At 45.8% G+C, this 20,876-nt stretch overlaps 1 protein-coding gene across 2 annotated transcripts in view; it reads left to right on the forward strand.

The window, feature by feature from the left end:
* The window catches only part of RASSF2 (Ras association domain family member 2), a 103,354-nt gene extending 85,755 nt beyond the window's left edge, over nucleotides 1-17,599 (forward strand). For both annotated transcript variants that reach the window (XM_068274821.1, XM_068274820.1), the window contains exons 9-11: nucleotides 567-688; nucleotides 7,932-8,029; nucleotides 14,575-17,599. In XM_068274821.1, the coding sequence (XP_068130922.1) occupies nucleotides 567-688; nucleotides 7,932-8,029; nucleotides 14,575-14,644 (290 nt within the window). In that variant the 3' untranslated portion in view covers nucleotides 14,645-17,599. The remainder of the gene's footprint in view (nucleotides 1-566; nucleotides 689-7,931; nucleotides 8,030-14,574) is intronic.
* The last annotated feature ends 3,277 nt before the right edge of the window (nucleotides 17,600-20,876 follow it).

Raw genomic sequence — 20,876 nt, forward strand, 5'->3', positions numbered from 1 at the left:
TGCTTGTTTCTGGTGTACTTCAGCCACTGCTGCAGCCAAATAGATCAGCAAGGCTGCCAGGCAACTGGTATTGTTTAAAAGGAAACAAATATGGCAGCCTCCATATACCGCTCACCTCGGGTTCCCTTTAAACCATGAAGGCTCAAAACTTATCATTAGTGATGGTCATGTCTAGGAGAACGCATGTAGAGGCATGGGATCAGTTTGGTCAGGTGATACATATGTAAGTCTCTGATTTGCTGCTAAAGCAGGATGTGATCACAGCAAATCAGAGCTTTGAAAGTCTATCAGCTGATCAAACAAATCACATGCTTCTCCATGAGTTCTCCTAGACCTGACCATCACTACTTAGCATTTGTTAACTATATAGCTCAAAGCATAACAGGCAGGTAAGCAGATAGCAAGTGCAATATCTATGCCTGCACATGCTTTATGCCTTGTATAATTAACAGGCATTACATTTTGAGCGGTAAGCCTTCAAGAACATATCTTTTTAGAAAGTGTAATACGTAATGGTTCATACTTTTGTTGAAGTGTCAGTCTCTCCCATCTGACTCTCCCTGCAGAGAAGGCCAGGCTGAAGGACACAGACTATCCTCTTGTAGCTCGCATTCTGCACGGACCGTGTGAACTAGTGTGTAAAGTTTTCCTCATGGAGAAGGATCAAGTGGAAGAGATCACTTATGATGTGAGATTGCTCAGCACATACGTGATGTGATTTATCTAATAATGCCAAGTAATACCTTCTCAAATTACAGCAACTCAAGCAGTTCTGGCCTGATGTACGTCAGATCGGGTCAGGAAAATATGGCGTGGGGAAAAAATGGCGCACAGTGATAAATCTTTTAAAACGGTATTTATAGTTTTAAGGATATGCAGTAACTTTATTTAAAACGCTATTTATCGTTGGTCTGACCCCCGCCCCTCATGTCCTGCGGTGTCCCCCGGTTCCTGTCTGCCTCCCCCGCCCCCCCTCGCACGTCCAATTTTGTCTCCCAGTGATTTCATCTCTGCCCCGGACTGGAGTGTAATGCTACAACAGTCCTACCTAAGCAGATCTTACGAACAGCTGGTGGATGTATCTGCTCGCTGCCGCTGATGACTTTCTGATGCACCAATCACGCTGGGGGCGCTGCTCCAGAACTGCCAATCACCGCTGCTCATGTCTCTGCTCCGTCTGCTAATTGGACCCAATGCTCCCGCCTCCGAGACCATCGCGTCCAATTAGCAGACGGAGCAGAGACATGAGCAGCGGTGATTGGCAGTTCTGGAGCAGCGCCCCCAGCGTGATTGGTGCATCAGAAAGTCATCAGCGGCAGCGAGCAGATACATCCACCAGCTGTTCGTAAGATCTGCTTAGGTACTAGGTAGGACTGTTGTAGCATTACACTCCAGTCCGGGGCAGAGATGAAATCACTGGGAGACAAAATTGGACGTGCGAGGGGGGGCGGGGGAGGCAGAAGACAGGAACCGGGGGACACCGCAGGACATGAGGGGCGGGGGTCAGACCAACGATAAATAGCGTTTTAAATAAAGTTACTGCATATCCTTAAAACTATAAATACCGTTTTAAAAGATTTATCACTGCGCCATTTTTTCCCCACGCCATTTTTGACTGTACGCCGTCAGATAATTAGTGTAACCGAAGCAGAGTAAAATAAAACATAAGATGCTTACCTATGAAGAGTGAAGCCTCTGGATCCTGCTGAGGCTTCCTACATCTCCCTGCAGACCGTAGTTGCTGCGTACGAACCACCGGAACCTATCTGGCAAGAGCTTGTTGGATATGTTTTCTGTTCTTGTAGCCGTGCTCTCTGCTGTGTACAAGTGTGGCCTTACTGCTCCTGTGCGCGGACAGTCCTGGCTGCTCAGTAAGCTGAAGCTGCTCATACACAAGCAGCTCTTTGCTACTCCGCAGGTGTGGCCATATTTGTGCTGCACAGCCACACTTGTGCATGAAGAGGGAGCGTGATGCCATCTTAAAGGAGTTACGAGGTGAAAATAGAAAAAAGTTCTGTTGAGAAGCAATTTTTTTACAACCATATCTGGAGGGACTGTGTCTTACTTAAGAAACAGCGGATGTTTGTATACAGGATCATGGGACTGGTTTCCCTCCCCATGTGTTTGAAGCTTTACATTACAGTATGATTATATCAGAGCGCCACAGCATTAGTGTTTCTAGGATCGGCCGATCCAGATCTTATGTGTGTGGGTTATGAAAGTGTTCGTGTGCACTAGGAGTACTCCTGTGTGATACTTGCCCAGGTCCTATTTGTTTTTAGGGGTTTTGGGGGGTTATTTAACCACTTGAGGACCTAGGGCTTTCTACCCCTTAAGGACCGGCCACTTTTTTTCCATTCAGACCACTGCAGCTTTCACGGTTTATTGCTCGCTCATACAACCTACCACCTAAATGACTTTTGGCTCCTTTTCTTGTCACTAATAAAGCTTTCTTTTGGTGTTATTTGATTGCTCCTGCGATTTTTACTTTTTATTATATTCATCAAAAAAGACATGAATTTTGGCAAAAAAATGATTTTTTTAACTTTCTGTGCTGACATTTTTCAAATAAAGTAAAATTTCTGTATACATGCAGCGCGAAAAATGTGGACAAACATGTTTTTGATAAAAAAAAACCCATTCAGTGTATATTTATTGGTTTGGGTAAAAGTTATAGCGTTTACAAACTATGGTGCAAAAAGTGAATTTTCCCATTTTCAAGCATCTCTGACTTTTCTGACCCCCTGTCATGTTTCATGAGGGGCTAGAATTCCAGGATAGTATAAATACCCCCAAATGACCCCATTTTGGAAAGAAGACATCCCAAAGTATTCACTGAGAGGCATAGTGAGTTCATAGAAGATATTATTTTTTGTCACAAGTAAGCGGAAAATGACACTTTGTGAGAAAAAAAAAAAAAAAAAAGTTTCCATTTCTTCTAACTTGCGACAAAAAAAAAATGAAATCTGCCACGGACTCACCATGCCCCTCTCTGAATACCTTGAAGGGTCTACTTTCCAAAATGGGATCATTTGTGGGGTGTGTTTACTGTCCTGACATTTTGGGGGGTGCTAAATTGTAAGCACCCCTGTAAAGCCTAAAGGTGCTCATTGGACTTTGGACCCCTTAGCGCAGTTAGGCTGCAAAAAAGTGCCACACATGTGGTATTGCCGTACTCAGGAGAAGTAGTATAATGTGTTTTGGGGTGTATTTTTACACATACCCATGCTGGGTGGGAGAAATATCTCTGTAAATGACAATTTGTTAATTTTTTTTACACACAATTGTCCATTTACAGAGATCTTTCTCCCACTCAGCATGGGTATGTGTAAAAATACACCACAAAACACATTATACTACTTCTCCTGAGTACGGCGATACCACATGTGTGGCACTTTTTTGCACCCTAACTGCGCTAAAGGGCCCAAAGTCCAATGAGTACCTTTAGGATTTCACAGGTCATTTTGAGAAATTTCGTTTCAAGACTACTCCTCACGGTTTAGGGCCCCTAAAATGCCAGGGCAGTATAGGAACCCCACAAATGACCCCATTTTAGAAAGAAGACACCCCAAGGTATTCCGTTAGTAGTATGGCGAGTTCATAGAAGATTTTATTTTTTGTCACAAGTTAGCGGAAAATGACACTTTGTGAAAAAACACAATTAAAATCAATTTCCGCTAACTTTTGACAAAAAATAAAATCTTCTATGAACTCACCATACTCCTAACGGAATACCTTGGGGTGTCTTCTTTCTAAAATGGGGTCATTTGTGGGGTTCCTATACTGCCCTGGCATTTTAGGGGCCCTAAACCGTGAGGAGTAGTCTTGAAACGAAATTTCTCAAAATGACCTGTGAAATCCTAAAGGTACTCATTGGACTTTGGGCCCCTTAGCGTACTTAGGGTGTAAAAAAGTGCCACACATGTGGTACCGCTGTACTCAGGAGAAGTAGTATAATGCGTTTTGGGGTGTATTTTTACACATACCCATGCTAAGTGGGAGAAATATCTCTGTAAATGACAATTGTTTGATTTTTTTACACACAATTGTCCATTTACATAGAAATTTCTCCCACCCAGCATGGGTATGTGTAAAAATACACCCCAAAACACATTATACTACTTTTCCTGAGTACGGCGGTACCACATGTGTGACACTTTTTTGCAGCCTAGGTGCGCTAAGGGGCCCAACGTCCTATTCACAGGTCATTTTAAAGCATTTGTTTTCTAGACTACTCCTCGCGGTTTAGGGCCCCTAAAATGCCAGGGCAGTATAGGAACCCCACAAGTGACCCCATTTTACAAAGAAGACACCCCAAGGTATTCCGTTAGGTGTATGGCGAGTTCATAGAAGATTTTATTTTTTGTCACAAGTTAGTGAAAAATGACACTTTGTGAAAAAAAAACAATAAAAATTAATTTCCGCTAACTTTTGACAAAAAATAAAATCTTCTATGAACTCGTCATACACCTAACATAATACCTTGGGGTGTCTTTTTTTTCTAAAATGGGGTCACTTGTGGGGTTCCTATACCGCCCTGGCATTTTACAGGCCCAAAACCGTGAATAGTCTGGAAACCAAATGTCTCAAAATGACTGTTCAGGGGTATAAGCATCTGCAAATTTTGATGACAGGTGGTCTATGAGGGGGCGAATTTTGTGGAACCGGTCATAAGCAGGGTGGCCTTTTAGATGACAGGTTGTATTGGGCCTGATCTGATGGATAGGAGTGCTAGGGGGGGGACAGGAGGTGATTGATGGGTGTCTCAGGGGGTGGTTAGAGGGGAAAATAGATGCAATCCATGCACTGGGGAGGTGATCGGAAGGGGGTCTGAGGGTTTGGCCGAGTGATCAGGAGCCCACACGGGGCAAATTGGGGCCTGATCTGATGGGTAGGTGTGCTAGGGGGTGACAGGAGGTGATTGATGGGTGTCTCAATGTGTGATTAGAGGGGGGAATAGATGCAAGCAATGCACTGGCGAGGTGATCAGGGCTGGGGTCTGAGGGCATTCTGAGGGTGTGGGCGGGTGATTGAGTGCCCTAGGGGCAGATAGGGGTCTAATCTGATAGGTAGCAGTGACAGGGGGTGATTGATGGGTAATTAGTGGGTGTTTAGGGTAGAGAATAGATGGAAACACTGCGCTTGGGTGGTGATCTGATGTCGGATCTGCGGGCGATCTATTGGTGTGGGTGGGTGATCAGTTTGCCCGCAAGGGGCAGGTTAGGGGCTGATTGATGGGTGGCAGTGACAGCGGGTGATTGATGGGTGGCAGTGACAGGGGGTGATTGATGGGTGGCAGTGACAGGGGGTGATTGATGGGTGATTGATAGGTGATTGACAGGTAATCAGTGGGTTATTACAGGGGAGAACAGATGTAAATATTGCACTGGCGAATTGATAAGGGGGGGTCTGAGGGCAATCTGAGCGTGTAGGCGGGCGATTGGGTGCCCGCAAGGGGCAGATTAGGGTCTGATCTGATAGGTAACAGTGACAGGTGGTGATAGGGAGTGATTGATGGGTGATTGATGGGTAATTAGTGGGTGTTTAGAGGAGAGAATAGATGGAAACACTGCGCTTGGGTGGTGATCTGATGTCGGATCTGCGGGCGATCTATTGGTGTGGGTGGGTGATCAGATTGCCCGCAAGGGGCAGGTTAGGGGCTGATTGTTGGGTGGCAGTGACAGGGGGTGATTGATGGGTGATAGGTGATTGGCAGGTGATTGACAGGTGATCAGTGGGTTATTACAGGGAAGGACAGATGTAATTAATGCACTGGCGAATTGATAAGGGGGGGGGGGTCTGAGGGCAATCTGAGCGTGTGGGCGGGTGATTGGGTGCCCGCAAGGGGCAGATTAGGGTCTGATCTGATAGGTAACAGTGACAGGTGGTGATAGGGGGTGATTGATGGGTAATTAGTGGGTGTTTAGAGAAGATAACAGATGTAAACGAAACATTTGGGAGGTAATCTGACGGCGGGTTTGCGGGCGATCTAATGGTGTGGGTGGGTGATCAGATTGCCCGCAAGGGGCAGGTTAGGGGCTGATTGATGGGTGGCAGTGACAGGGGGTGATTGATGGGTGATAGGTGATTGGCAGGTGATTGACAGGTGATCAGTGGGTTATTACAGGGAAGAACAGATGTAATTAATGCACTGGTGAATTGATAAGGGGGGGTCAGAGGGCAATCTGAGCGTGTGGGCGGGTGATTGGGTGCCCGCAAGGGGCAGATTAGGGTCTGATCTGATAGGTAAAAGTGACAGGTGGTGATAGGGGGTGATTGATGGGTGATTGATGGGTAATTAGTGGGTGTTTAGAGGAGAGAATAGATGTAAACAATGGATTTGGGAGGTGATCTGATGTCGGATCTGTGGGCGATCTATTGGTGTGGGGGGGTGATCAGATTGCCCGCAAGGGGCAGGTTAGGGGCTGATTGATGGGTGGCAGTGACAGGGGGTGATTGACGGGTGATTGATGGGTGATTGACGGGTGATTGACAGGTGATTGACAGGTGATCAGGGGGATAGATGCATACAGTAAACAGGGGGGTGGTGGTCTGGGGGGGGGGGTCTGGGGAGAATCTGAGGGGTGGGGGGTGATCAGGAGGGGGCAGGGAGCAGGGGGGGGGGATAAAAAAAAATTAGCGTTGACAGATAGTGACAGGGAGTGATTGATGGGTGATTAGGGGGGTGATTGGGTGCAAACAGGGGTCTGGGGGGTGGGCAGGGGGGGGGGGGGTCTGATGGGTGCTGTGGGCGATCTGGGGCAGGGGGGGGAGAAATCAGTGTGCTTGGGTGCAGACTAGGGTGGCTGCAGCCTGCCCTGGTGGTCCCTCGGACACTGGGACCACCAGGGCAGGAGGCAGCCTGTATAATACACTTTGTAAACATTACAAAGTGTATTATACACTTTGTATGCGGCGATCGCGGGGATAACATCCCGCCGGCGCTTCCGTATAGCCGGCGGGATGTTGCGGCGAGCGAGCGGTGACAGGCACCGGCGGAGGATCGCGTCACGGATGACGCGATCGCTCCGCCCATGCCCTTAAATGGACCGCCGCCTCTGTGGGTGAGCCGGTCCTTAAGGGCTCCACTTCCCGGCCGCCTCTGTGCGTTAGGCGGTCGGGAAGTGGTTAATGGGTTGGTTGCAATGTTTTTCCTATAAATAAAGTGATTCTTTTTGGCATACAGTTCAGTGAGTGGCGGTTAGATTTTTGAATTTTTCACCTCGTAAGTCCGTTAAAGGGAATATCCAAGCTCATTAAAAAAAAAACATCTACTTACCCGGGGCTTCCTCCAGCCCCTTGCAGCCGACATGTTCCATGCTGCAGCTCCGCTCCCAGCCATCGGCCCGGGTTCCCTGCCGGTGCAGAGGCCGACCCTGCGAGGTCATCCTCTACTGCGCCTGCGCGAGCTCCGCTGTCAATCGAGCAGCGGGGAAGCTGACCGCAATGAAGAGCAATGTGGTAAATGTAAAATGGGCCTAATTATTATATTTTGAGTCAAGTTTAGGCTATAGTGGCAATTTACAAATAATTGTGTGGGTATCCACCTAGGTGCATGACATGTTTAATGTTTGTAAGTTATTTGATTGGAAAGTATTTAATAAAGTGGATCTAGAGATTTATCACATACAGCCAGCCCTTCCTGTGAATGCGAACTGTGTGCACCCAATAATAGTTCATGCTGAAACCTACTGGAAATCTGTTTATAGTGTGTGGCACGTAATAGGTCTCTCTCTCATCAGATTCGATTGGAGAGGGATCTATCAGAGATAGTCGAATCTGGTGGCCATCTGCCAATGTATGGCTACCTTAATTCTAGAGAGTGAGGGATAATCTGTAAAGTCAGGACATAGACCATGTTAAAAACACAAATAGAGATACTCCGATATTTCCAAATGTACCTTCATTGACAACTTTGCTCTGCTTGTCAGGTGGCGCAGTACATTAAGTTTGAGATGCCCGTCCTCAGCAGCTTCATTCAGAAACTGAAGGAGGAAGAAGACAGAGAGGTCATCAAGCTGATGAGGAGGTAATGTGGGGCACAACTGGCATCAGGGGATTTCCTGCACTCACCATCAGTCACTTTGAATCATGTAATAGCTGCACAGACTACAATTCCAGCAATGATCGTATACAACTTTCTTCTGTGTCCCTGACATTGACGTCACACAGGCTTCTGTACATGGAATGCAGAGAGGACACACAATGCAGATATGGCATGCAAACGTATCACATTCTCATCCCATCCACCACTGCAGGTGCAAGATCCAAATACAGCACCACAGAACATACAGTGTTTGGACAATCGCAATGCAATGCAAATATAGCTTAAATGTGGCTGAAATGGAAGGAAGGAAGAATATTATGAAGCTTTGCCCAGTAGAGATAGTGCTGATTAGTTCAGCATATCCTATGAGCGAATCAGGTGGTTTGGGTACCACATTCAGCAGGCGTCTAATTGACACCTGTGTTAAATTTCGGCTGTCAGGCCAAGTGATGATTTGAACGCCCGATATAGCTATGCATTAAATGGTTGTAGACAATCGGACGCGATCATCTACAACCATTAAATACATAACCGCATCTGGCAACCAAACCATCGGCAGTTAGGATTAGGCATTCGGCGAGGGGTTAGGCACCCACATCAGAGAGTTAAGGGTTAGGTTTAGACTAGAGTAGTATGTAGTTCAATATCGGTAACTTCAATTACTGATATTTTACTATTTGCTGCTCCTCCCAACGCCCAGCTGATGCTGCAATGCCCTAATACCTGCTCTCTTAAAGAGACTCTGTAACAACAAAAAGATCCCCTGGGGGGTACTCACCTCGGGTGGGGGAAGCCTCCGGATCCTAATGAGGCTTCCCACGCCGTCCTCTGTCCCACGGGAATCTCGCCGCAGCCCTCCGAACAGCCGGCGACTGTGCCGACTGTCAGTTCAATATTTACCTTTGCTGGCTCCAGCGGGGGCGCTGTGGCGACTTTCGGCACGGAAATAGACGGAAATACCCGATCTCCGTCGGGTCCGCTCTACTGCGCAGGCGCCGGAAACTTGCGCCTGCGCAGTAGAGCAGACCCGACGGCGATCGGGTATTTCCGCCTACTTCGGCGCCGACAGCCATCAGAGCGCCTGCGCAGGAGCCAGGAAGGTAAATATTGCGTCACGGCTGTACGGAGGGCTACAGCGAGACCCCCGAGGGACGCAGGACGGCGTGGGAAGCCTCATTAGGATCCTGAGGCTTCCCCCACCCGAGGTGAGTACCCCCCAGGGGCCGTTTTGTCGTTACAGTTCCTCTTTAAAGTCTCACCCTTCAAAGTTTTGTATTTGCTGCTTCCCCCACCGTCAGGACCAGGGCACCTCATACTGACAGATAACCTGATGGTAGCCTAAATCAGCCAGGACTGGCAGAAGATACACCAGGAATAGAGGTGGTGTCACGGTCCTGGCTGTGAGAAAGGCAACTGCTACAACAGCAAATATCAGGCTTTAGAAGCATGACACGTTGCGAGGGTTAAGACTTATATAGCAGTGCTGAACAAGCTTGCACTATCCTAGCTGGGTGTTTGTTTGTTTTTTTGTGTGTTATTATTGGACTTAGGAGACTATAGTCAATTAAGTTTTTTTCCATCCCTGAAGCCGAACCCTCAAGAGCATATTTGAGAGAAAAATTCCAAAATACCTTCATTTTTTTGTCTCAAATCACAATTATAGGACCTTAGAAGAGCTTAAGAACCCCTCTCGTTTGTATGTCCTTAAGTCCCCTCCAATGCATGTTGTAGATCCTTGCTGCACAGTGGACAATAGCAGTCACTGGACCTTCATTTCTACAAAGAAGATCTCTGGTTTATGCCATTAACTCCTCCCCCTCAGGTCTCACTTCATTTACAGTTACTCTGTCATGTATTAAGGAAATATTAAGTGGATGGTCACAGAGGCGGACATAGGTCATGCAGCTGCACAGGGGCCCCAATGCCCTCGCTGGCCCATGCATGTGCTCCACAGTTAGGGCATGATTATTCTGTAGGTTCTTCTCTGTGTATTTCTCTCTGAAACCCAGGAGGAACAGTGATACTAGCTTATGGCTCAGTCATACACAAGTATGAAATGTGTGCTACATTAACACAGTGCCCACAAAATGTAACCTAGATTCATGTACTTTTACATTATCAACATTATTTGGATCCAACCGTAATCTGATATGATTATGGCCACTCGCATGGAGCCCCTTAATTTATTTTGCACAGGGGCCCTCTGTTGGATTTGTCCGCCAGTGGTCACAGACCATAAGTTTCGCTGTTGATTTAAAATTGAATTATTGCCTTAGGTAGAGTAGTAGGGGTGTCTCAGCACCCTAGAGAAAAAGACACAGGAAACAAAAAAACGGGAGCCCAATAGCGCTATATGTTTTCATATACGGGATATCAACAGGTAAGGTAATTGTACTACTCACAAAGGTGGGTTGCAGAGGGGCAACTGACCGCAAGAAGCAGGGGGAGACAACAAACCCAACACCAATCAGGGTGGTCCAGCTGGACCTGGGTGTGGTCGCTCTCCTTGGTAAAAGTGACAGATTATCGCTATGGTTTAAACCATGAGTGGTCTGTCTAGACCGCTCCAATGGGGTGTGTTGGGGGTAAGTAAAGCACAATTTGGGTAAAGAGTCACCCCAGCAAGAATAAAATTGAACTAAAAACAAGATAAAATTGAAAAAAATGAGGTGGCTTACTTCAATGACGAGATCTTTGTATAGACAAAGAAATATTTATTTCTATAGACAAAGATGAATAATAATAAATATTTCTTTGTCTATGCAAAGATCTCGTCGATTTTATCTTGTTTTTATTTTGAATTTTATTTACACTGGGGCGCGATCAAGCCCGTCCGGAAATCCCGTTCTGAACGGGATTTTCATTAGGGCTTCCCCATCGCCATGGCGACGGACGGGATGACGTCAGACGTCGTGACATCAAAGGTAGTCCCGATCCACCCCTCAGCGCTGCCTGGCACTGATTGGTCAGGCAGCGCATGGGGTCTGGGGGGGGGGGGGGGGGGTTGGCGGTGCGGCGAATCGGCGGGTAGCGGCAGGGCTACCGCCAGGAGGGTTAAAGAACACCTGAAGTGAGAGGTATATGGAGGCTGCCATACTTATTTCTTTTTAAACAATGCAAATTGCCTGGCTGTTCTTCTGATCTGCTGCCTCTAATACATTTAGTCATAGACCCTGAACAAGCATGCAGATCAGATGTTTGACTGCATGTGCCGTATGCTTGTTTTGGGTATGTTTTTCAGACACAACTGACACTACTGATGCATGAAGGAATCGGATGCCAGGCAACTATTATTGTTTAACTCTTAGAATTGCTAGCAAAATGTCATGATACAAAAGCTATGATTATATAAGTCACTGCCTTCCACAGAACAACTGTTCAATTGTGATGTGCCAGAAAATATTCTAGGAACTGATATTTTTGTTAGGAAAAAGAACAAATGAGGCGTTTATATATAAAAGGTCAGTCTGTCTTCAGAACATTGAGGTTATGGGTTTATTGGTAATATTATGTACTGTATAATTCCAAATCTGTGTCAGCTGATCAGAGTCCACATGGGAATTAGCGTTCAGGAGTATTCCATGCATGTGAGATATGTGTTTATTATTGGTGGAGTGGAAAAGTATTTCAAGGACAACTGAAGTGAAAGAAGGCTGCCATATGTATTTCCATTTAAAGTGGAACTAAACTTTCTCTCTGCTCTAAACGGTCAGCCACAGTATGATTAGCTTTATTGTAAAAAAACAAAAACACAAAAAAAAAAATGTCTTCATTACAACTTATGGAAATCCTGAAAAAACCTGAAGTATTACTCGGTTTCACTTTTGCAGAAGGCGTTGAAAGGGTTAAGCCTCAGTGTTTACTATATGGAGATCTGCCTCAGCAGAGCTCTCTTAAGGTTCATACACACCTACCAACTATCTGTCCAACTATCTGTCAAACTTGTCTGTTAAAGGGACTCCGAGCTCAAGTAAAAAAAAGAAAGTTGTACTCACCCGGGGCTTTTTCCAGCGACGGCATCCTGGCTCCTCTCCTAGTCCCTGCTCCGGAATGGCTGACCGGCCGCAGCCCGGGCGACACTCTGCTGAGTGTCGGGCTGTTCCTTCCGCGTATGACGCGGCTGACAGCACACGCCGGCCGCCTCGCGTCATCACGGCGGTCGGCGAGAAAGTACTGCTCATGCGCGATTAAAGCGCGCATGCGCCGTACTGCCACGCCGGCCGCCGTGATGACGTGAGGCGGCCGGCGTGTGACGCCAGCCGCGTCATACGCGGAAGGAACAGCCCGACACTCAGCAGAGTGCGGAAGGAACAGCCCGACATTCAGCAGAGTGCGGAAGGAACAGCCCGACACTCAGCAGAGTGTCGCCCGGGCTGCAGCCGGTCAGCCATTCCGGAGCGGGGACTAGGAGAGGAGCCAGGACGCCGTCGTGGGACCTCCCGACCAGCACTGGGCTGGAAAAAGCCCCGGGTGAGTACAACTTTCTTTTTTTACTTGAGCTAGGAGTCCCTTTAAGCCCCATTCACATCTCAACAGCAGTCTTTTATGCAGCACAATTGTCAAACAGCTTTTGTTGTGAAACAAGTTGAAACAACTAAAAGTATTTTGCTATTGTTCAAACAGCTGATAAGACTGATAAGAAGTAACTCCAACAGTTGCATTTACTTCTTATCAGTCTTATCAGCTGTTTGAACAATAGCAAAAGACTTTTTTAGTTGTTTCAACTTGTTTCACACCAAAAGTTGTATGGGGCTTAACAGTAATGTTTGGTAGATAGTTGGTAGGTGTGTATGAACCTTTGGAGTCTATTCACAGTTGCTGATGAGAACTAATTAGACAGGTTTATCTGTCTAAAGGCGCATACACACACCATACTTCCGCAAACGACGGGTCCATCAGACCCTCCCACTGGGCGGACGTTCTGCCGTCAGTAGCACGTGTGTACGCGCTGTCGGCAGACTGATAAGACTGTTTCTGACAGATCCGCTCAGCGCGCCTTAACCAAACACAGAACACAGAGAAGTGAATTTCTTCAGCAACTATAAGTAGAGTAAAGACACAGGGCCGGTTCTTGTAACAATGGGGCCTCTGGGCAAAGTGAACCCCCCGACAGACACCTCCCTTCCTCCCAACCATAAAGCAGCATTAGGGCCCCTTAGTTGCAGTTATGTTTCCCCACAGGGCCACTGAGCTGACTGTGCTCCCTCCCCACTCACCCCCAACTTAGTTGTGGTCCTCAGGGCCCCACAATGTCTTTGACAGAGTTGCAACTCATCTGTCTCAGCAGGCATGTTCCTCTGTCACCCACGCCCGCTAGGACAGGGGAAATGCTACTCTGCCAAAGATGTGGTAGGGGAGCACAGTTACGTTGGTGGGGAGACACCTTGGGGGCCCCAATAGGCTCTGGGGCAAATGCCCCCTTTGCCTCTATGGTAGCGCTGGCCCTGTAAAGACATGTAGTGTCATAGCAACACAGAAGAACACAACATTCATTAAAGTTGAAGGGTATGAATATAACATTGTGCTTAAACATCACTACAGTATACCATTCTATCAGTAACAGTATTATATGCATATACATTTAACATTCTTATTATTGAGAAATTAATTAAAAACAATACACATCCTATAGGAATGTATTAATATACGCCATAGCATACATCCTGTTGTGTATATAACTCTCAGTGACAGCCCTCCTCAGGTGCTACACAAACCACATAGCTAGAAGAAGAAGATATAAAGGAAAAAAAGAAAATAAAAAATAAAGTGAAAAGAGAAAGAAGAAAAAGAGGCCCCAGACACATTCTCGCTCCCTTCCTATTTAGTGGCCTTAAATGGTGCTAATGGATCCATACCCATTGTTATGCCAACATGCCCATATCTGCTCACATTTCTTGGGGCAGTTCCTGCTGATATGTGTCGGGCTGTACATGGGCAGTGCCTGCAGGACATTCTCAGTAGAGGGATTTTACATGTATTGAGTCCCACCATCATTACTGTGTGCCAGGGTCGTCACTATAAATCATGGGCCCCCCAGAAAAACTTTGGTGGGGCCACACAATGGTCACACCCTTTCACTTGCCTCCTCCTGGTGACCATCACAGCCTGGGGGGCTCATCTTGCAGGGGTCATACAACAGGTGTGGCCATCATAATCGACTCACCCATAACAAGTGTAGCCAGAAAACAGTTGATCTGAAGGATGGATTCCTTTATCAGAGGGAGTAAAGTAGTAGTTGGGGCCCCCCACAGCTCTGGGCCCCCCTGCGGCCGCAGGTGCTGCTCCACTCTAGTTACGCCCCTACTGTGTACCCTGCGCTTCAAACAACAACTAGTACAGTACAATCCCTTTATAGTAAACTCCAAGGGCCCTGGCCAAGTAGTTTACTATATTGGAAGTGTACTATATTGTTTGTCCATATCCTCGATGTGCTTCAAACAATCGGTACTGTAATAGCAATGTATATGCGTGACTTACTCTAACCTCTGTTTTTGTGTAACTGAGAGTATGTTATTTCTGTATTACAGGTACACATCGCTCCGGGGGCGTATTGAGCAGCGCTTATATGAAATGTCTACCAGCCGGGCGAGCATGTAGACCCCAGACCCGAGCGCTCTGCCAATGAGCCTACATGATATGCAGCCATCACCTTCCTCAGCCTGGTTCTAAGAATCAGCTGTGGAAGCTCCACTAGAGAACGCACATTCAGCTTAACCTCTCTCTCCATTAGTGGAGGGGACTGCACCGTAATGTAATGCTTCCTGTATCTCATTGAATCTAGTAGCATTGCACTATTTCCAAGGTATGGAAACCTGGATGCCGAGCCTTCGCTTTGTTATTGTGTAACCTCTCTGTGCCACATTCCATACTGTAGAGTTCCCGTGAACCAATGTGGTGTTACAGATTACCCAGCAAGCTCATGGTGAACCCAAACTCATTGGAGTGTGTAAGGGGCTAAAAAGGACCAAAAAGCCCTCTATAAAATCTTATGCAAAACAAAAGTTTGCCTTCTTAAAACAGAAGGTATTTGCGATAATTCAGGTTGGAGTGAGCATATGATGTCTCCCGCGATGCATCATTGCTAAATATGCAAATCATTTTTTGTTATCCCTGTAATTTAACCACACCTCCAGAACTGCTGGAATGCAATGATGGGTCACCTTGTTAATTGTACAGAGCCACAATAATCCAACATGCATATAGACTGGATTTTGGATTGGTTGATCCTCATCAGTGCATGGTATGGATTAATGTGGCTCTATGGGGTAGGACTTGAAGCACCCAGAGTCACAAATTACCCAGCAAGCTCATAGTGAACCAGAACTCCTAGGAGTGCGTAAGGGGCTACAAATAACTAAAAAGCCCTTTTACTAAAATCAGTGTGGTGCACAGTTGCAGACATTCAGAGCGTTTGCTTGAAGTGTCAGAGTTTAATCAGGTCAATATAAAATGGACCAAGTCTTGTTATACTGATTGAGCAATTGACCAAATAATTGTATGGTTTGTAAAGAACCCCAGATGAATGTATATCAAGTCCTGCTGCCATTGTGATGTCAGCATGTTGATACATTTGATGCTTGATTACAATGATGCAGGAACCAGAGGCCTCATGTGTGGATGCTCACTTGTGCATTGTGGACGGGACCTGTTTGTTAAGGAGTTACTTAGCTTCACCTGTAATGATGGTCGTGTCTAGGAGAACTCATGGAGAAGCATGTGATTTGTTTGATCAGCTGATACATTTGCAAAGCTCTGATTTGCTTGCTGTGATCACATCCTGCCTTAGTACATAATCATGACTAGCAAATCAGAGATTTAATGTGGCCATACATCAGGCGACTTGGCAGCCGATCAACCATCCAATTTGATTATTATAATCAAATCGGATGGCTAGGAGCGATGCAACCAATTTTGGGCCAAAATGAGTTGCATGTATCGATCAGGCATTCTGCAAAATATAGGGCCAACATGCTCCATCAGGTGCGATATTTGGATGAACAACGAATGCAACGGAACCCCGGGGGTGTTGTCACCCCTAATGTAAAATGTGCCCTGTGCAGTACACTTTACCTGTCGGTGTCTGCCACTGGCTCCGTGCTCCGTCCACATACATGTGCCCCATGTGGTTGCCAGTGTAACATCACAGACGCGCCCACGTATACGGCGGAAACCAAATATACTGCACGGGGCACATTTTACATTAGGGGGACAGTGCCGGTGGCGGAGTATGCAGCGTCACAAGGCCAATTTCCAAGAGATTTAATGCTTAAATCGCTCGGGAATCGTCCTGTGGTGTATGGGCAAGCAACAGGTCTCTCTCTGATCAGATTCAGAGAGATCTGTCTCTTGGTTGATCTGCCCCTAGATTGTCTGATGTATGGGAACCTTTACATATCTATCTCCTGACCAAACTGATCACGTGCTTCTCCATGACTTCTAGACATGACCATCACTGTTCACCTGTAGATTGCATATGATGATATTGGGCAGGAATACTGTATGTGTCTCCATTCAGTTCCAGATCATGTCAGTTCTCAAACTTCCAGATGAACTTGTAGAATGTTCTTCCATAGGGGTCCAGAAATGTCAAATGTGAGCCAAGAGACAAAGACCCCGAATCAATGAAGGCCAGTAAAATTTCCATAGGGCGCACACCGCACATGGGAATTCTACCGGTATTTAGGCAAGTAGTGTAACATTTCACGACATGCTAGTATAATGCGCATTAAAAGTCCAGCATGCATTATGTGCAATGCTGATAAAATGTACGTGCGCTGCCTGGAAATTTTACATTCACCTTTTGTTAGCCAGGGCCAATATTTCTAAGTGAAAAGCACACATCTTAATGGACACCTGAAGGGAGAGATATGGAGGCTGCCATATTCATTTACTTTTCTACAATATCAGTTGTCTGGCATCCTGCTGATCTGTCATGCATCAGTAGTGCCTGAATCAGACACCTGAAACAAGCATGCAGCTAATCCAGTCAGACTTCAGTCAGAACCATCTGATCTGCATGCTTCTTCAGGTTCTATGGCTAAAGGTATTAAAGGCACAGGATCAGCACAATAGCCAAGCTATTTGCATTGTTTACAAAGGAAAAAAAAATATGGCATCCTCCATATCTCTTTCATTTCAGGTGTCCTTTAACAGAGAAAAAAATATCCACTACTGGCACAATGTGGAAAGAAAATAACTGAGAATTATGAATGATAAAAGATAGGATGTGTATGACAAATGATGTTAGCATACCTTTGGAGTTTGTATTTCATTAGGTATACTAGAATTTGATTGGTTGCTGTGGGAAGCACGTGTCCTTCTGAACTTGTATCTTTTTTTTTTTTTTTAGCCCAATGAAACTATGGCCTGGCTTACTTAAACATCTCCAGGGATCTCCTGATTTATTAAGGCCTCTGCTGACTTACTTAGGGGTCTCCAAGCGAAGCCAGTAACAAGGGCACCCGAGGCATGCTGAAAAAAGGGCGGATATGATAAAATAAGCAATTAGTCGCAATGATTTGAAATTTGTGGGCGCTTGGAGGAGAAAATAGAGCGGGGGCGGGGGGGGGGGGGGGGTCAGGCAGGGGGGCTGCAATGGTATGAGTTAGGCAGAGGAGTTAAGGTTTAGGCACTACAGGCAGGTTAAATGTTTGGCATCAGTAGAGGGAGGGTTGAGGGTTAGGCATCGGTAGAGGAACGGTTAAGGGTCGGGCATCAGTAGAGGAAGGGTTAAGTATTAGGCATCAGTAGAGGGAGGGTTAAGGGTCAGGCATCGTTAGAGGAAGGGTTAAGGGTTAGGCATCAGTATAGGAAGGGTTAAGGGTTAGGCATCATAGTTACATAGTTATTTTGGTTGAAAAAAGACGTACGTCCATCGAGTTCAACCAGTACAAAGTACAACACCAGCCTACTCCCTCACATATCCCTGTTGATCCAGAGGAAGGCGAAAAAACCCTTACAAGGCATGGTCCAATTAGCCCCAAAAGGGAAAAATTCCTTCCCGACTCCAGATGGCAATCAGATAAAATCCCTGGTTCAACATCATTAGGCATTACCTAGTAATTGTAGCCATGGATGTCTTTCAACGCAAGGAAAGCATCTAAGCCCCCTTTAAATGCAGGTATAGAGTTTGCCATAACGACTTCCTGAGGCAATGCATTCCACATTTTAATCACTCTTACTGTAAAGAACCCTTTCCTAAATAAATGGCTAAAACGTTTTTCCTCCATGCGCAGATTATGTCCTCTAGTCCTTTGAGAATGCCTAGGGACAAAAAGCTCATCCGCCAAGCTTTTATATTGCCCTCTGATGTATTTATACATGTTAATTAGATCCCCTCTAAGGCGTCTTTTCTCTAGACTAAATAAACCCAGTTCATCTAACCTTTCTTGGTAAGCGAGACCTTCCATCCCACGTATCAATTTTGTTGCTCGTCTCTGCACCTGCTCTAAAACTGCAACATCTTTTTTGTAATGTGGTGCCCAGAACTGAATTCCATATTCCAGATGTGGCCTTACTAGAGAGTTAAACAGGGGCAATATTAACTCTCTAGTAAGGCCACATCTGGAATATGGAAGTTCTGGGCACCACATTACAAAAAAGATATTGCAGTTTTAGAGCAGGTGCAGAGACGATCAGTAGAGGAAAGGTTAAGGGTTAGGCATTGTTAGAGGAAGGGTTAAGGGTTAGGCATCAGTAGAGGAAGGGTTAAGGGTCAGGCATCATTAGAGGAGGGGTTAAGGGTTAGGCATTGTTAGAGGAAGGGTTAATTATTAGGGATCGGTAGAAGGAGGGTTCTGTGTGAGAGTAGGTTAGGTCAGGTCATAGGAAGATATCTGTAAATATTAACAATATTTTACTATGGTAATTTACAGATTTTTACAATATTTTACTATGGTAATTTACCAATAATCTTACCGATATTCTAATAGTAGAAATATCCGGCGCCCTTTTTTCCAGGCGCCTTTATTACATCTATGTGTCTCCAAGTGTTTCATCAAATCTGCACTGGATTTAAGAAAACTGCTTCTCGGTGATACCGGCATGCAGCCCTCACCTGTTGTATGGGCACATTGGGGATTGCAGAAATGTTAGTAAATTGACAGATGTGTGATTTCAGTCTTATACGGGTGTCAATACTGTAGGAAGGGACGTTCTTTTCATCTACTGACACTGTCCTGGTTTATTGAAAAGAAAAAAGAAATGATTCTGGCTGTGGCACTACATAGGGCCGTAGTCACACCACTACTTTATAAAAATCACATAGCTATTTATTTACTAACTTTTTTTAATACACCCAGCCCAGTTTTGTTGAAGCACTGAGGTATCTCCTAATGCTTCAGTAAATTAGGAGATACCTCAGTAAATCAAAAAAGGACTGAAATGTAACAGCTGATAAAAAGGATCATGCTTGATATCTCCTATGAGTTACTCCGCTATTAGCCAAAATAAAAGAAGTTCTTATAAATCCTTAAAGTACTAGTTCACCCTTTCAGATCTTTGTTAGTAAGAGTAACAGGGCACTGAGCCATTCCTCAGTTTCTGTATATTGATGCAGCTCTTATGGAGAATTCCCTTTGGAGATGTCAGTCATTGGATCTGAGATCCATTCACAGAAAGTTTGCAGCTGCAAGACGATAGGGTGTTCCCTGGCTAGGGAATAGCTTTCACTGCTGAGCACAGAGTCACCCACCTATCTCCTCCCTGTGCTCTTTAACTATTTATGAACAGCACTGCAGCTCAGCAGCTTATTACTAGTAGACTGCTGAGCTGCAGTGCTGGCAACAAAGATATACTCTCTTACAAGCAGAGGAAGGAGGTGGGCTAAGCCAGATGATATGCAAAGAGACTGGCTGGTGCCTCCACCCTGACTTGTGGATGATGATGGGATGGGGGAGGAGATTAAACAGCAGATTGTCCAGTAAAACAGCACTGTTGTCCCAACAGGAAATAAGACTACAGGAAATGTAAACAGTGCATCGCTAATGAGTGCAAGTTTATTTTCGTATTAATTAAACATGTGAGGCTGAACCGGGACTTTAAAGACGTATTGCTCAGTTGAGGATGCTGTGTTTGCCCATGGGATTCAACCAGGCAAATGACCTTGTGTAATAATACATTGTCTAATGTGTGTTTTGTAATACTGCTGAGCTTCTGAAATTTATGTTGTTTGTGTGTGTTTTTTCTATCTAACAAATGTGAATTTTTGCAGCAAGAAATGCTGCTTTGATGCCCAGCCTCCCCTCCCCTCCTTAATAAAGCACTTTGCAATAACGTTTATTCAGACTTTATTGTTTCTGTTATGCTTGGTGACACGGCTAAATTGCTCCTAGGGCGAGGGTGTAGAAATTACAACCCCCCAATGCAGTATAATACTGGGATGCAGTATTTAGCCCCCAGTGTAGGTAGCCACATATAAGTGCCCTCAATACAGGTATCCAGGTAAAGGTTCCCCCAGTATAGGTTAGCCAGGTATAGGTACTCCCAGCATAGGTTGGCCAGGTATAGTTGCCTCAGTATAGGTAGCCAGGTATAGGTGTCCCCAATATAGGTATCCAGGTAAAGGTGCCCCCAGTATAGGTTAGCCAGGTACAGGTGCCCCAGTATAGGTAGCCAGGTATAGGTGCTCCCAGTATAGGTTAGCCAGGTACAGGTGCCCCAGAATAGGTAGCCAGGTATAGGTGCCCCCAGTATAAGTTGCCAGAGCTAGCTGCCCCAGTATAGGTAGCCAGGTATAGGTGCCTCAGTATAAGTAGCCAGATCTAGGTGCCCCAGTATAGGTAGCCAGGTATAGGTGGCTCAGTATAGGTTAGCCAGGTATAGGTGCAGG

Source organism: Hyperolius riggenbachi, chromosome 3, assembly GCF_040937935.1.
Source record: "Hyperolius riggenbachi isolate aHypRig1 chromosome 3, aHypRig1.pri, whole genome shotgun sequence".
Classification (NCBI taxonomy): Eukaryota; Metazoa; Chordata; class Amphibia; order Anura; family Hyperoliidae; genus Hyperolius; species Hyperolius riggenbachi.